This window comes from Rhinatrema bivittatum, chromosome 3 (assembly GCF_901001135.1).
Source record: "Rhinatrema bivittatum chromosome 3, aRhiBiv1.1, whole genome shotgun sequence".
Taxonomy (NCBI): Eukaryota; Metazoa; Chordata; class Amphibia; order Gymnophiona; family Rhinatrematidae; genus Rhinatrema; species Rhinatrema bivittatum.
The window spans coordinates 252373481-252389682 of record NC_042617.1 but is presented as its reverse complement, the minus strand read 5'-3'; the positions used below and the strand labels follow the sequence as shown (position 1 = coordinate 252389682).

Genomic DNA, 16202 nt, shown 5'->3' with positions numbered 1-16202 from the left:
CATTTTAGTACACTATAGAGTGCAGAGCACCTTGGATATGGTGCAGCCTACTAGAAACATTGGTAATGTTCATACCTGTGTGAGTCCTGACATGTCTCTTCAGATCAAAAGTATCATTAAATCCTTTTCCGCAAAAGTTGCACAGGTGTCTTTTGACTTGATTGTGACACTTGAGGTGGCGATTAAGCATGCGCTGGAGGCGGAAGGCTTTGGCACACAGGTCACAGTTGTACACTGCCTCACCGCAGGTACCTGTGGTGAACTGAAAAGGATAAAGGAGACAGCTCAGTGCGTGCAGATTCATCACAGCAAACCAACACAGTTTTAATTGCTAAGTTACCATAGGCAAACTTAAGACACTATGTTTATTCTTAAGGTCATTTATATATTTTTTCTTATCCAATAATCAGGCCATCCTAAAAAGGAATGGAGGCTGAAACATTGAAAAGCTACTTAATTCCTCATAGATCCCTAATGATACTAAAAGATTATTTTGTAAACAACTTTAAAAGAGCACAACTCGTTCATGGTTTTTTCCCCTCTTTATTAGTTTTTATTATTATCAAAATGAATTAATATAAAGCAATCATATGTAAGAAAACCCACCCAAGAAAAAAAAAAAGACATATAGCTACAAGGTACACTAAACATATTCCACAAGTCCATATCATAAGAGAAAGGGCAATATAGGAAAATAAAAAAGAAATTACATCTAAATTGATTAAAAACATAATGATGCCGCTGTATAACATACCAATAGAATTCTATATCTGCAGGGCTGGTACAAAGGGTATTAGGCACCCTAGGTGAAACTTACAGCTTGCGGCCCCCGCCCTCCGCCTTCACACACTCCCCATACACACAATTAAAAATAATTAAGAATTATACATTTGTTACATGAACATTAAAAGTAGAGTCACAACATGTATATTACAGTTATATACAATGCTATAAATCCCTGCAAAAAAGTGAAAAGACTCTTGGAATTGGTATTAGGTATATTATAATGTGTGCTGTATCGGAATTACAATTTCAATATAATAAATCTCCCACATCAAAACTGCAATAACTGCCAGCACTCAAACAGTAACAAAGGAAAATTGGTTCTTACCTGCTAACTTTCGTTCCTGTAATACCACAGATCAGTCCAGACCAGTGGGGTTATGCACTCCCACCAGCAGATGGAGTCAGAGAGCAAAGCTTCAAGGCACTGGTATCCCAAGTGTGCAACCTGCAGCTCATCAGTATTTAATCGATAACCAAGCAAAGTATAATTGACAAAAAACCATCTAATTCCCAAAACAAGGGCAAAGAGGAAAAAACTCCCTGAAGGGTCCGAAACAAACGACCCCAATACCTGAAAATCAGGTTTGGACCACAGTTCATAACAAAAACCAAAACATTATAGAATCATTCTGATAGATTCCCTATGTACAGCACCTAACCGTTAGGTAAATCAGTCTTTGTAGTGTGTCTTCTACCGCGGCTCGCTTGTTTCGGGAAATGCGTCAATTCCACAAAGGCCGGCATGAAAGGCCGAGAAAATTCTAAAGCGTAACCTTCTTTTCCCACCTCCACCACCCAGCGATCGGAGGTGATCCTGGCCCACACCTGGTAAAATTGGGACAACCTGCCTCTGATCAGCCCATCCAAAGAGTAGGCGGGCCTAATTTCATCGGACAGGCTTCCCAGTTCCGGTTCCCTGACCGAAATCACCTCTGGCAGGACGACTGGAGCCGCAAAAGGACTGTGATTGGGAAGAGGTCTGTCTGGAACCAGAGGGTGGCAACACTCCTCCCTGACCTGCTCTTTCGGAAATCCCGAAAACGAGATTGAGGACCGAATGATTTCCTGTAGGGCTTTCTATCTTCCGGCAGTTTATTGCCCTTGGAATCCCCCAGAGATTTCATCAGCTGATCCAAATCCTCTCCAAACAGCAACTTCCCTCGAAAAGGCAGACTGCACAGTTGCAACTTGGAGGAAGCATCCACTGTCCAATTGCGGAGCCATAGGAGTCACCGAGCCGCCGAGGAGACCATAGTCCGAGCCACCAAACGCACCAAGTCATAAGGCAACCACCACATATGCTACCGCTGCCTCCAGACGAGCTGCCTGAGAAGCTGACAAAGTCCCAGAAGACGATGGTTGCTGTGGTTTTTGAGTCCAACATAAACATGCTCTTTGCATCATGATGGCACACACCGCCGCCCGAAGTCCTAAGGAGGAGACCTCGAACACCCGCTTCAGATGCAGCTCCAGCTTGCAGTCCTGCACATCTCTGAGAGCAGCCGCTCCTGCTACTGGAATGGTCATCTTCTTGGTCACTGCTGATACAGCCGCATCCACCTTAGATACCCTGAGGCGTTCTAAATGTTCCTCCATTAGCGGGTAGAGTTTTTGCATCACCCAGCAGACCATAAGCCCCGCCTCCGGGGATTCCCACTCCCGGCTGATGAGCTTTTGAATCTTCTTCAGGATGGGAAAAGGACTAGGTGGACCCCGGAGACCGTCCATGACTGGGTTCACTCCCTCGCTGTCGGAATCTTCCAGCGAGGGTCTCACTCCCAATTCCTCAAGCACCTGGGGAATAAGAGGGCGCAATTCCTCCCTCTTAAACAGCCGGACTACGCGGGGGGGGTCATCCCCCTCCGCACTAGGTTCTACCGGATCCTGATAGTCGTCACCTGTATCTACGTCTGGAGGGACCTCACCCTGATCTGCAGCGGTGTCCTTCGGGGGCGGAGTGGAGTCGTTCCCCTGCTGGTCGACTGCACCTACTAGATCCTCCCAAGCCAAAGTTGCCCAGGACGGACGACAGTCAGTTCACAGATGGGGACGCTTGGGAACTCCCATGCTCCCATCCTGGGCTCTGCGCTTCGCGAGCTTCCGCGCCAGAAATCCTTCATGCATAAGCAGCACAAATTCTGGTGAAAATCCCCCCCCCCCCCACCCCCCACAGTCCCGTCTCGTCACTGCTAGAATCAGTGTCTGTGTCTCTCAATTCCTCCGGTCTCGGAGTATGCGCAGTGGGGAACAGCGGGGGAGGCTCATCCTGGGAGACCTTTTCCACAGGGTGCACAGTGGGGGTTGGGCTCCTTCCGTTAGACCCATTCGCCAAGCCTGACCTGCGTGCAGACTTTTTTAGGTTTGGTCCTTTTGTCTGAGGCCCCTTCCCCACCCAGTGCACAGTGACAGGGAGTCTAAATAAGCTGACCATACCCCGCAGGCCTTACAGGGTTCCACCAGAGGAGTTTCTGCCATGTTCCTCCTGCAAAAAGGGTCATATAACCCCCCCCCAGAAGAAAACAGGTGCTGCCACCCAGCCCTGGTGACTCCCACCAAAAATGCTGCGAACATCGGCCCCAGGAACCCTGGGGAGCCGCGTGGGAGGTCGAAAAACAAAAATGAAATGGTCGCCAGGTAAAAATATCTCCAGAGCCGGCAGTAAAAATGAGGCAGGGAGTCTAAAAACGTCCTCGGAGGTTCTTACCAGGACTGAAACACTCTCCCTTCCTCTTCAGGGGTCTTCCTGGCTCTGCACCACTGGGCAGAGTTATTTACCCCAGGAGCCGCGGTGAACAGGGAGCTGTTTTTTTATGTAAAAAAACCAAACAAACAAAAAACCCCTAACTTCTAGTAACAGAAAAAAATAAAGCCTAAGCTAAGAATAATAGAAAAAAAATCCCCAAAGGGGCTACTTCCCTGTACCGCAGCCACTGAGGGGGAGCCTTTGGGTCGCTGAGGGAGCCTGTCCCCTGGCTATCAGGGGACCCGGAACCACACGGGCTAGCACCGCCAGAGGTAACCACCCCCTGTTCGCCCGGCTCTACCTGAGGGACGGCCCCAGACACTGAACCTAGCACCTCAGGGAGCAAGAAAAATCCGTCTCACACAGAGCTGCAGGTATACACGACCATCATCTGCTGGAGTCAGAGAAATACTGATGAGCTGCAGGTGCAGGGTTGCCAAGTTTTCATGAAAGAACAAGCACTTTTTTCCAAAAAAAACAAGCCCAAAAAAAGCCCAAAACACCTGAGATTGAAACTTTTTTAAATTTTTTATAGCATTTAACGCTTGAAATACTTTTGTAATGAACACAAAACAGCTGACTTTATTGTAATAAATTGTTGTAGCTCTCACAGTTAACTAAACAAGGTCTGACAATTAGTGATAACAGCCAGTTCTTCATTCTCTATATTGTCAGCATTGTCACGATACATATTTTCATTGAATCGCCTCAGCATATTACTACCTGGCAAGAAGCTGGTACAGCAAATCCCCTCATGCTCATTTCCCCCTCCAAGCACATTGATTCCCCCCTCCCTAACCCCTCCGAGCACATCTCTGGCCCCCACACTCTCATTCCCCCCCTACCCCCTCCGAGCACGTCTCTGGCCCCCACACTCATTCCCCCCTCCCTAACCCCTCCGAGCACATCTCTGGCCCCCACACTCTCATTACCCCCCTACCCCCTTTGAGCACATCTCTGGCCACCCACACAGTGATTACCCCCTCCGAGCACATCTCTGGCCCCCCCCCCCCACTCTCATTCCCCCCCTACCCCCTCCGAGCACGTCTCTGGCCCCCACACAGTGATTCCCCCCTCCGAGCACATCTCTGGCCCCCACACTCATTCCCCCCTCCCTAACCCCTCCAAGCACATCTCTGGCCATCCACACAGTGATTACCCCCTCCGAGCACATCTCTGGCCCCCACACTCTCATTACCCCCCTACCCCCTCTGAGCACATCTCTGGCCACCCACACAGTGATTACCCCCTCCGAGCACATCTCTGGCCCCCACACTCTCATTACCCCCCTACCCCCTCTGAGCACATCTCTGGCCCCCCCCACTCTCATTCCCCCCTCCCTAACCCCTCCGAGCACATCTCTGGCCCCCCCACTCTCATTCCCCCCTCCCTAACCCCTCCGAGCACATCTCTGGCCCCCCCCACTCTCATTCCCCCCTCCCTAACCCCTCCGAGCACATCTCTGGCCCCCCCCCACTCTCATTCCCCCCTCCCTAACCCCTCCGAGCACATCTCTGGCCCCCCCCCCCACTCTCATTCCCCCCCTCCCTAACCCCTCCGAGCACATCTCTGGCCCCCCCCACTCTCATTCCCCCCTCCCTAACCCCTCCGAGCACATCTCTGGCCCCCCCCCCACTCTCATTCCCCCCTCCCTAACCCCTCCGAGCACATCTCTGGCCCCCACATTCTCATTCCCCCCTCCCAACATACTAATTCCTCCCCTCCTAATACCTGGCTGTAGCTGCAGTCTGAAGATTCCTTCTCTGTTGCTTGCTGCTGGCCTTCCAGGTCTGCCCACGTGGGATGCTTGTGCATGCCGTGCTGGGTCTGCCCACAAATGTGCTCGTGAAGGTTTGCAGTTCTGGTCTGATTGGCTTACTGCTGCAATATAGGGTGCGCCTGCTATAGACAGGCTTCATCGCAGCAGCCAATCACTGTAACTTCAGAGCACAAGTCCCGCCCAACAAGCCCAAAAAGACGCGACTGGCAGAAAAAATAGCCCAATTAAAAGCAACCCGTGAATCGGGAAACCCCCCCCCCCCCCACTAATGACTAGAAAAAGAAGCCCAATCTCGCGGTAAATATGCGAGGTTGGCAACACTGTGCAGGTGGCACACTTGGGATACCAGTGCCTCGAAGCTTTGCTCTCTAACTCTATCTGCTGGTGGGAGTGCATAACCCCACTGGACTGGACTGGACTGGACTGGACTGATTTGGGTATGTACAGGAACCTTACTTCTAAAAAGGTAACACTACAATTATTACACCAGGCCCTATAATGCCAATGCACCTACTATTAGGAAAAACAGAAATAGCCAAGCTGCTATAGATCTCTACACAGAACCTACACACTACCAGAATATGTCAACTCAGTCAGTCACACATGCAAAATACAAACAGACCCTCACCAAATGCAGACTAAAATGACCATAAAATATTACAAGAAATGTGCAGACAAAAACTGAATTGTAAACCACCACAAACCAGACTATGTATGCAGTGCAACAATGAAAAAATAGAAGCATTACAGTACCTCAAACAAAATCAGGAAATATGAACCAATAGAAGTAAAACCATACTAATTAAAAGAATGTTTCAAAACAGTTGACAAAAAGAATAACATCCAAGAATTTAAAACTCCTAAATTTTCCAAAAACCAATAAAATATTTCAAAACAGTAAACATAAATACCCAATACTTAGAGGATTTTTTTTTAATCCCCTGCTTGCCCATACTGGGATCTTTTGATTTCCAGATGACCTGAAATTGTTGTGAATTAGCAAGCAAGAGGAATGGAGTTGTTTCTCACAATCTTTCTCCTCTCTCTCATACAAACACACATGCTCAATCACAGAACATGCTCTCACACCCAGATATATGCTTTCTCTCTCTCACAGATGCAGACATGCACACACACATGATCTCACAGTCACACATGCTCTGACATGCTCACACACATGCTAGACACACTTACAAGCTCTCACACACACACACACACACACAAATGCTCTCACTTCCTATTCCTAAATTGGGTCACACGGCAAGAGTGGGAAATATTTGATTTCTCTGACCCCAAAAAGGAATATCTTTAAATTTAAAATACTGTTTGAGAACCAAGTCCTTATCCATTTCACAGCAGATGGCGATCATGAGTGTGGCGCTCTCTGTGAGATACCTTGAGATGTTTCCAGAAAAAAAAACAGACAAATCTTACAAAAACTCTGTACTAATAGTATCCATCACTCCTTCCACTTCATCAAAGGGATGTAATAATAAATCATAAAGAGTGCAATGTTCTTTTCGTGTGAGAATTTAAGCACATCCTTGAACTATCTCTTATTCTTTTCCTGCATTCTTCGAGGTTGGAAGTGGGTCACAAAGCAGATATCAACCTAACTAAGTTAAGCAGGTGCAGATTTTTTACTCCATTTGCATTTTCCAACATTGCCAACATTTGTTAAGTCTATAGTGTTTTATATGAACCATATTTGATGCTTACAAAGCAGAGAGTTGGTTTCCTATCGCGGAGGCCTGACCCTTTACTTCTCTCAGCCTCTTTGCGTGCTCTCCCAGTTTGGATTCAGTGCCTTAGCAATTTACACAGCTGAGGTATGGAATCAACTAAGTGTTTTCAGTCCAAATTACTTCTTTCCATATGTTTAAGAGTAATGTAAAGAACTCTTCCAACTGTCTCTCAGGCCTTGAGGGAGAGAGACAGCTACTGGCACTGAGAGGGCTCCAACCCTCTAAGATTCTCAGTCCACACACAGCACCTGGTCTTCTACATGCTGCTCCATTCTGGTCCTGTGCTCTGCCCCTGGCACCTCCCAGGTCTGCACGGATCGTCCATTGCACTGCCAAGCATGCCAACCAGAGCTCAATCCTCAGATAAACTCTATTCTTACTCCATCCAGATTCAGTGGTTCATCCGAGTACTGCTGCAGTTACAGACCTTCCAATCTAGTGCAGATCTTCCAACACCGCACTGCCAGCACTCTTATCCGATGACCCGGAGAAAACAAAGCTCAGCGGCAACGGTAGAGAGGTTCTTTGACCCAAACTCAGTGAAGCCCAATAAATCTGAAACATCCGCATTCTGCTCTTCCCGGGTCTCCATCGGATGCTGTTTCACCACATACTTGCCCTTCAGTCCATGCACCAAGGTGGAAGCCCCAGGTAAGCTTGTAAATTTTGCTTTCCTCTTCCTATCCAAAAGTTTAGAGGAAAAAGGAAAAGTTAAAGGAAACAAGCTAAATGATTGGGAGTCTCCAAGCCACGTCTGACTCATCTTTAGGTTGATCACAATTTGTATTTAGCTTGGCAAGTCCACCACTCTACCAGCCTCGGTACAAACTACCGTGATTGAGAGTAGCCCCAGAGAAAGGATTTACTAACCAGGAGCTTAAGCCCCCCTACATTTCATGTGGGCAACAGCATCAAATAACACAATCCCAGAGATGTAGACAGTGAAAAGAAATGAAAAGATGTACTGCACTGTCACTGCTTAACCTGAATTTAAAAAAAAAAAAAAAAGTCTACAAAATATAGAAGTGATGCTGAATCCACAGCTATTAACAGATCATTACACAAGGATACAGTATTTTTTTATTTGTGTGAGACAAAAAACGTGGGATCGCAACCAATCCCAAGCTAGTCTCAATTTGTTAGCTATCTCCTCACCGTGACTAAACATGAGCGATTCTTTTCAATATCTGGCCCTAAATTATAGAATATTCTACATTACAATATGGATCCAAGTCATTTAAGAAACTATTGGAAATATCTCCTTTCATACAAGTTTTGGAGGGGAGAGTTCTTTAAACTTGGCAGCCTGCTTTCTGGCCTCCCAGAGGTGACTTAATGTGGTATTGTAAGTCTATCAGCTGCATCTGATTTATTTATTTATTTTTTTAACTTATCTTGCCAAGGACTTTGGACTGACGGGTTAGAAATGTTTTAAAACTGAGGCAAGACGACAAATATTCACAGGACATTATAATAAGTCAGTTGCACAGAATCAAAGAATCTCATGTTAGCTGTGCAAAAGTCACCGGAGATCAGGACAAACTAAATCTTTTACTCTAGTCATTTGAAAATAGTTATATGATGTGAGGACTGAGTAGGGGCACTTGGCAATCTATCCACACGGCGTTAGGCTGTGACGTATGCATAGCAATAAGAGTTCCACATTCAGAGCCTCTGCTTTTGAAAATTGCTGCTGTTCAGGTCCTTATTTATACTGTCTAGAATCAAATGGATTTCTACCCTGACTGCAGAATGCATACAGTACCTTGGAAATGTTCCCCTTTTAACAATGTGGGCTAGTACATCGGTCGCGTTTGCAAAGACTTTGCTGTATAAGTGGTTTTTTTGTGTCACATGTCAGTAACTTGTATCTATCACCGTTAATGTTGTTCCTCTGACCTGAAGGAAGTTGGCAAACAGAAGAAAGGATCACCGGAGCCCAGTATCAAATACCAGGAACAAAGTCCTTCCTAGTAAAAGACGTAACGAGAGCAGGAGCCAGCCTAAGAACACCAAGTTTATAGCTTAATGTCCTCTGCTTTTCTCTAACACTTTGTGGGTTGCAGAAAAGCAGAACATAGCTTCTCTCCTATTAGCATTACCAACCAGGAAAAGGATCTTCATTGTGGAGCATAGGTTGAAATTCTCAGCTCAGTGGGTAGCAGCAGCCAAAAAAAAAAAAAGGCAAATACAAATCCTAGAAGCACTGGGAAAGAAACTGAAAACAAACTGGGACCGTAATGCCTCTGTATCAGTCCAGGATGTGACTGCACCTAGAGTACTGTGTGCAAATCTGATCAGCAGATCTCAAAAAAGAAAGATATAGAAGAGCTATAAAAAAAAAATTCCAGAGAAGGGCAACAAAAATAAGAATGGAGCAGCCCCCTTCTGGTTGCAGAGAGGCAGAAACTCATGTAAAAATGTTTTTAAAGTAAAAAAAAAAAATCTGCAAGGGATTGACTGGATCACTAGATAACCAAAAGGTAAAAGGAGAGCTCAGGGAAGAGAAGGCCATAACACAAACACTAAATGAATTCTTTGCTTTGGTCTTTACGCAGGATTAGTGTTGGGGAGATACCCAGAGTGGAAATATTCTACGAGGGCAATGATTCAGAGACACTGAATCAAATCATGGTAAATGGGGAGGATGTAATAGAGAAAATTAACCTAAAAAGAGCAACAAATCACTGAACCTGACGATGCACACAAGAGTTCTGAAAGAACTCAAAAATGAAATTGCAAACTTATTACTAAAGACTTCTAACTTTTCATTCAAATCTGCTACAGTACCTGAGCACTGGAGGGTGACCACTGTCTTGCCCATTTTTAGAAAGGACTCCAGGGGTGATCCAGGAAACTAGAAACTGTTGAGCCTGTCATCTGTGTCAAGCAAAATGATAGAAGTAATTCTGAAGAACAAAAATTACTGATCCAGATAGCCACAGAACCAACATGGATTTAGCAGATGGAAATCTTGCCTTAAAATCTGTTAAATGTTTTTGAACGGGTTAATAAAACATGTGGGTAATGGTGAGTCTGTTAATATAGTGTTATCTGGATTTTCAGAAGGTATTTGACAAAGTCCCTCACAAGACCCATCAGGAAATTTAAAAAAGTACTTTTTTCGGATAATACAAGGACTAGGGGGCACTCCATGAAATTAGCAAGTAGCACATTTAAAACAAATTGGAGAAAATTCTTTTTCACTCATTACACAATTAAACTTTGGAATTTGTTACCTGAGGATGTGGTTAAGGCAGATAGTGTAGCTGGGTTTAAAAAAAGATTTGGATAAGTTCCTGGAAGAGAATTCCATAAACTACTGTTAATCAATAGGGAGTAGCACCGCTTGTTGCCAGCATTAGTAGCATTGGCTATGTTTAATGTTTAGGTACTTGTGACTTGGACTGGCCAATGTTGGAGAGAGGGTACTAGGCTTGATGGACACTTGGTCTGAGCCAGGAAGGCATATCTTATGTTCTTATGTAATGGGATAAGAAACAATATCCTATTGTGGACTAGTAGCTGGCTAAAGGATAGGAAATGGAAAGTAGGATTTAATAGTCATTTTTCTCAGTGGAGAAAGATAAATAGTGGAGTGCCCTTGGGATATGTAATGAGGTCAATACTTTTTAAATATATTTATAAATGACCTGGAAAAAGGAGTGAAGAGTGACATGTTTTCATATGAGACAAACTTATTCGAAGCTGTTAAGAAGCTGTTAATTTGCATTGCCTACTCCCTCTGTTATCTGTATTGTTATCGGTTATATGTAAGGGCGCTGCCCAAACGTTTTTTGTTCACCGATGCGATGTGCGAACGGCTATCGGTATATAAGAGACTTTAAATAAATAAATAAATAAATAAATAATAATAATAATAATAATAATAATAAATAAGATCATGAGCTAATTGCAAAGAACTACAAAAGGATCTTGCAAGACTGGGGAACTGGGCATCTAAATGGGAGATGAAATTTAATGTGAACAAGTGCAAAGTGATGCATATAGCGAAGAATAATCCAAACTATAGTTTTACACAATGCTGGGTTCCGTATTAGGCATCACCACCCAGGTTAAGGATCTTGGAATCACTGTGGATAATGCTTTGAAATTCTCCGCCAAGGGCCTGGCAGTGGTTAAAAAAGCAAATGAAATGTTACAGATTATCAGGAAAGGAATGGAAAATAAAAGATATCATAATGCCTCCGTATCAATTGTGTGCATTTCTGGTTGCCCCATCTCATAAAAGATATAGTATAACTATAAAAGATACAGAGAAGGGCAACCAAAATGATAAAAGAGGCTGGAACAGTTCCTGTACGAGGACGAGCTGAACCAGGGCTTAATTGGCAGACAAAAACGAAGTGGAATGGGGGAGGTGGGGGGGGGGGGAGGGGAGGCAGAGCAGGGCTATTTGTGACTTGTACAAGGTTTGGGGCCGAGCCACTATGAACTCTCTCACTCACGCACACAGACACGTCCTCTTCCTCCTTATCCCAGTGATCCTCCGTCACCAGGCATTCTTTGCTTTCTGAGCACTGGTGGGCAAAGGACGGCTGGGGGTTGAGCACTGTTGGGGAGGGGCGGGGAATGGAGGGATCACTAGGGGAATGAGAAGAAAGAGTAGAGAGATAGGGGCCCACTCTCTCTATCCTCCTCCTTGCTGCCCCTGGCGATCCTGTTCTTCCATTCCCAGCCACCCTCCCTCCCCCCATGGTACTAGGGCCCCCAGGTGTCACCCCTAATCCCTGGTAGTCTTTGAGCCCTTCTCCCCAGCAGCTCTCCTCTCCCTGCTTAGTAAAGGCATAGGACTCCTGTTTGAGCCAGAAGCAGCTGGCTCTCCTTACTCTTGGGGGATAAGGACCAGTTGGTATGTACTGCCTCTTCTCTTCAGCCTCCTTGGACTTGGGGACGGGGGGAGTGGGTCTAGAATGCAAAAGTGCCTCTTTGGGGAAGAAGGAAAAGGAGGAGCTCTCTATGCTCGCCTCACTCACCCCTTCTATCCCTCATGCACGCTTTTCCTGACCCATCAGTCGCCTCACTTATCGACTGCCTTCCCTTCCAGAACAGGAGGGAAAGCAGAAACAAAGCAGGGATATGGGGAAGTGGGGCTGAACTAAGGAGCAGGATGACTTTTCTCTGTTCTCTTCTGCTCCAGGTTCAAACCCCCCCCCCCCCTCTTCACAATAGGCTGCCTGGATGGGAAATGCTCTGCCCTCCGAAGTCTAAAACGAACAATTCCAGGCCATTCCCCAACAAATTAAGCCCTAGACTGAAGAGGTTTGGGCTCTTGTGCCTGAGAAGAAAAATGGCTGAGAGGAGATAAGATAGAGGTCTATATGATTTTGAGTGGGGTAGAATGAGTAAACAGGGAATGGTTATTTACCCTTTCCAATAGTATGAGAACTAGGAGCTAACCCATGAAGTTAAAAGGTAGCACATTTAAAACAAAACTGGGCAAAGTATTTTTTTTTCACTCAGCACACAAACTGTGGAATTTGTTGCCAGAGGTGGTGGTAAAAGCAGTTAGCATTGCTGGATTTACAAAGGGTTTAGACAAGTTCCTAGAGGAAGGATCCATAAACCGTTATTATCCATGTAGACTTAGGAAAGTCATTTCTCATTCCTGGGAGTGAGCAACAAGGAAGGGATCTACGCTTTGGAATCTGCTGGGTACTTGTGACCTGGATTGGTCACTGTCAGAAACAGGATGCTGAGTTTGATGGACCTTTGGCCTGACCGAATATGTCACTTCTTATGTAGGTTAGAGCTCTTCAGCTTAGAGAAGAAAAAGATGGGATATGAGAGGTCTATAAAAAATGTGTAGTATGACAAAAATGTTAAAATGGAACGGTTATTTACTCTATCAAATAATACTAGAACTAGGGGACACACCCAGAAATGAACACATATTTAAAACAAAATTTAAGAAAAGTATTTCCTCAGTTAATGCACTATTAAACTATGTGATATGTTAGAGAATATGGCTGAGGCTGGTAGTATAGCAGAGTTTAAAACAGGTTTGGACAAATTTCTGGAGGGCAGGATCATAAATAATTACAAGCCAGATAAACATAAGTGTTTCCACTGCTTACTTTTGAAAGTGTAAAGTACTTTCCTATTAGGATCGGCCGGCTACTTCCAAGTAACACTGACTGGCCACTATCAGAGACAGGATGCTGGGCTCAATGGCCCACTGGTCTGACCCAGCAAGGCATTTCTTATGTTCTTCTAATGCTCGTTTTTTTTGCAGCACTATACAATGGTGATAAGTAGCCAAGTATAAGTCCCAGCTCCAAAGAGCTTACAATCTAAAGTTGGTACCTGAGGCAAAGGGAACAGTGACTTGCCCAAGGTCACAAGAAATGTCAGTGGGAGAAGCAAGATTTGAACTCTGCACCCTTGGTTCCCAGCCCATTGCTCTAATCACTGGACCACTCCTCCTTCCTCAGTAAGTAGACCACGATCAGAGAAATATAGAACCAGAGGGAAGATAAAGGCCATTTGGCCCATCCAATCTGCCCATCCACAGAACCTGCTTAGCTTGTCTAATAAAAATAGAGAACACCTCACCCAGGTCCTAATGGATTTACACTGGCTGACCGTGTACCATCAGATCATCTTTAAAATTGCAATGAGGTCCACAAACTATTGAAGTTGGATTCTCTTCCTTGGGCTAATGCTCTATTGAGAGTATATAATGTGACATGATCACTCAGCTCTTCTCAGAGAAGCATCCTTGATGACCCCTCAGTAGACAGGCCAGGCTGGCTGAAACCAGAGGGTCTGCCTTCTCGATGGTAGCTCCCAACACTGGGAGCTCCCTTATGGAGGCATTATGTTTGACAGAGGATTCAAAAGGTTTTTTAAATGAATGCTAAAAAAACTTTAGCAGGGATTCACATTAAGGTTTATCTACTCTAAGATTATGATTTTTGTAGTTTGTTTCGGTTTGTTTTAAGTATGTATGTCACTTGTAAATTGCTTAAGCCTTCTGTAAGTGATTAATCAACCTAATAAACGAAGGTTGACCGACGTGCCGCAAATGCGCAGTAGAGAGCAGCTCTACTGCGCATGCGAGCACGTCGGTCACAGTGTGCCTCTTAAAAATAAAAATGGCGCTGTAGGAGCGGCAGGAGCGGCGGCCCGAAGACCCGGAGCGGCGGCCCGAAGACCCGGAGCGGCGGCGGCGGCCCGACGACCCGGAGCGGCGGCCCGAAGACCCGTGCAGGAGCGGCGGCGGCCCCGGCCCGAAGACCCGGAGCGGCGGCCCGAAGACCCGGAGCGGCGGCGGCATGCACGCGAGGGAGGGAGTGTCCCTCCCTCGCGCGCATGCCGCGAGGGAGTGACTGAGGGGAGGAGGGAGGAGTGACTCAGGGGAGGGGGGAGAGAGGAGTGACTGACTCAGGGGAGGGGGGAGAGAGGAGTGACTGACTGGGAGGGGGGGGGGAGGAGGAGTGACTGACGAGGGGGAGGGAGGAGTGACTGGGGGAGATAGGAGTGACTGAGGGAGGGAGGAGGGGGGAGTGACTGAGGGGAGGAGGGAGAGGAGTGACTGAGGGGAGAGGGGAGAGAGTGGGGGAGGTGGGAGGGAGAATGAGGGGGAAGGAAATGATCCAAAAAAAATGTTAATGTAGCCCGTTTTAACGGGCTTAACGGCTTGTAAATACATAAAAATCCCTTCCTCTCCCTCAGAAATCCTCTGCACCTGTTCTATGCTTTCTTGAATTTTAAGACTGTTCGTGTCTCCATCTGCACTGGAAGGTCATTCCATGCATCCATTATCCTTTCTGTAAAGAAATATTTCCTTATGGCACACCTGATTCTTCACCCTCATCCCATGACCCCCTCGCTCTACAGCCTCCTTTCCCTTGGAAGAGGCCCTACCTCCTATGCTTTAATTCCTTGGAGGTATTTAAATGTCTGTCTTATCTCCCCTTTCCCTCAGCATATACATGTTCAGATTTTTAAGTCTGTTCCCAGTTGCTGTATGAAGAAAAATTTGGACCCTTTTAGTAGTTGCCCTATGGAACAATTCCATCCGGTTTATATCCTTTTGAATGTGAGGTCTACAGCAGTGGTTCTCACATGCGACCATCACAGGGCTAAATGTAACTATACATTCTGCATCCTCAGGAACCTCCTCGACCCCCAACAATGGGTGCAGAGCAGAACTAGGGCATTACCTGTACAACTCACCATAGAAAAAAAAAGATATTCGGGTTCAGATAACATCTCAGTAAAAGCAAAACAAACTCCCTTTACTACCAGGCACAATACTGTGGATCCATAAAGTCAAGAGGCCGCCAATGAAGAGTGGGTGACTTGCCAGAATGATAGCTACTGCCTGGAGACTCGCCAGAATGATAGCTACTGCCTGGAGACAATACCCTTATTCAATAAACATACACATGCTTACTGTGACTCCAACATCGCTCTAAGCTTCAACAGCAAGAGGAAATGTGGAAAAAAGGATTTACACTCACAAAGAGGGGAGTAGCTGGCTTGTTATGGCGGTTATTACCCCAAACCAAATAAGCCTGATACTTCACTTTCAATGCATATACAACAAAGTTCTCTGCTTCAATGGCAGGGGAGAAGAAAAAAGGGTTCGCACTCACAAAGCGGGGAGTAGCTGGCTTGTTACGGCGGTTACTACCCCAAACCAAATGTGTCTGATACTTCACTTTCGATGCATATCCAGCATGGCTCTCTGCTTCAACGGCATGGGAGAAGACAGATACATCGCGCATTTCCAGCATAGCTCCCTGCTTCAACAGCAGGGGAGAAGAAAAACAACCAATAAGGACTGTATAACATAGTCTGGGTAAAACAAATAAGCATGGGTGTAGCTTGCTTATTGCGGCGGTTACTACCCCTACTACCCCTAACTAATCAAGCTAGATATTTCACTTGGATGCAGCTCCATCACTGCTCTCTACATTAATGGTGGGGGTGGAAGGGAAATAGAACCAAGAGCTAAGAGAAACAGATAAGTATGAGAGAAAAAATGTGTGAAGCTTGCCGGGCAGACTGGATGGGCCGTTTGGTCTTCTTCTGCCGTCATTTCTATGTTTCTATGTTTCTATGAAAAGGCAATAATTTACTACTAATGCATATCCTATTGAGAAAACACAACAAATAA

The 16202-nt window shown here is 45.7% G+C and overlaps 1 protein-coding gene across 2 annotated transcripts in view; it reads right to left on the bottom strand.

Annotated features, from left to right (window-relative positions):
* OVOL2 (ovo like zinc finger 2) overlaps nt 1–16202 on the bottom strand; it is a 42026-nt gene that overhangs the window by 19462 nt on the left and 6362 nt on the right. For both annotated transcript variants that reach the window (XM_029594470.1, XM_029594471.1), the window contains exon 3: nt 76–262. In XM_029594470.1, coding sequence (XP_029450330.1) covers nt 76–262 — 187 coding nt within the window. The remainder of the gene's footprint in view (nt 1–75; nt 263–16202) is intronic.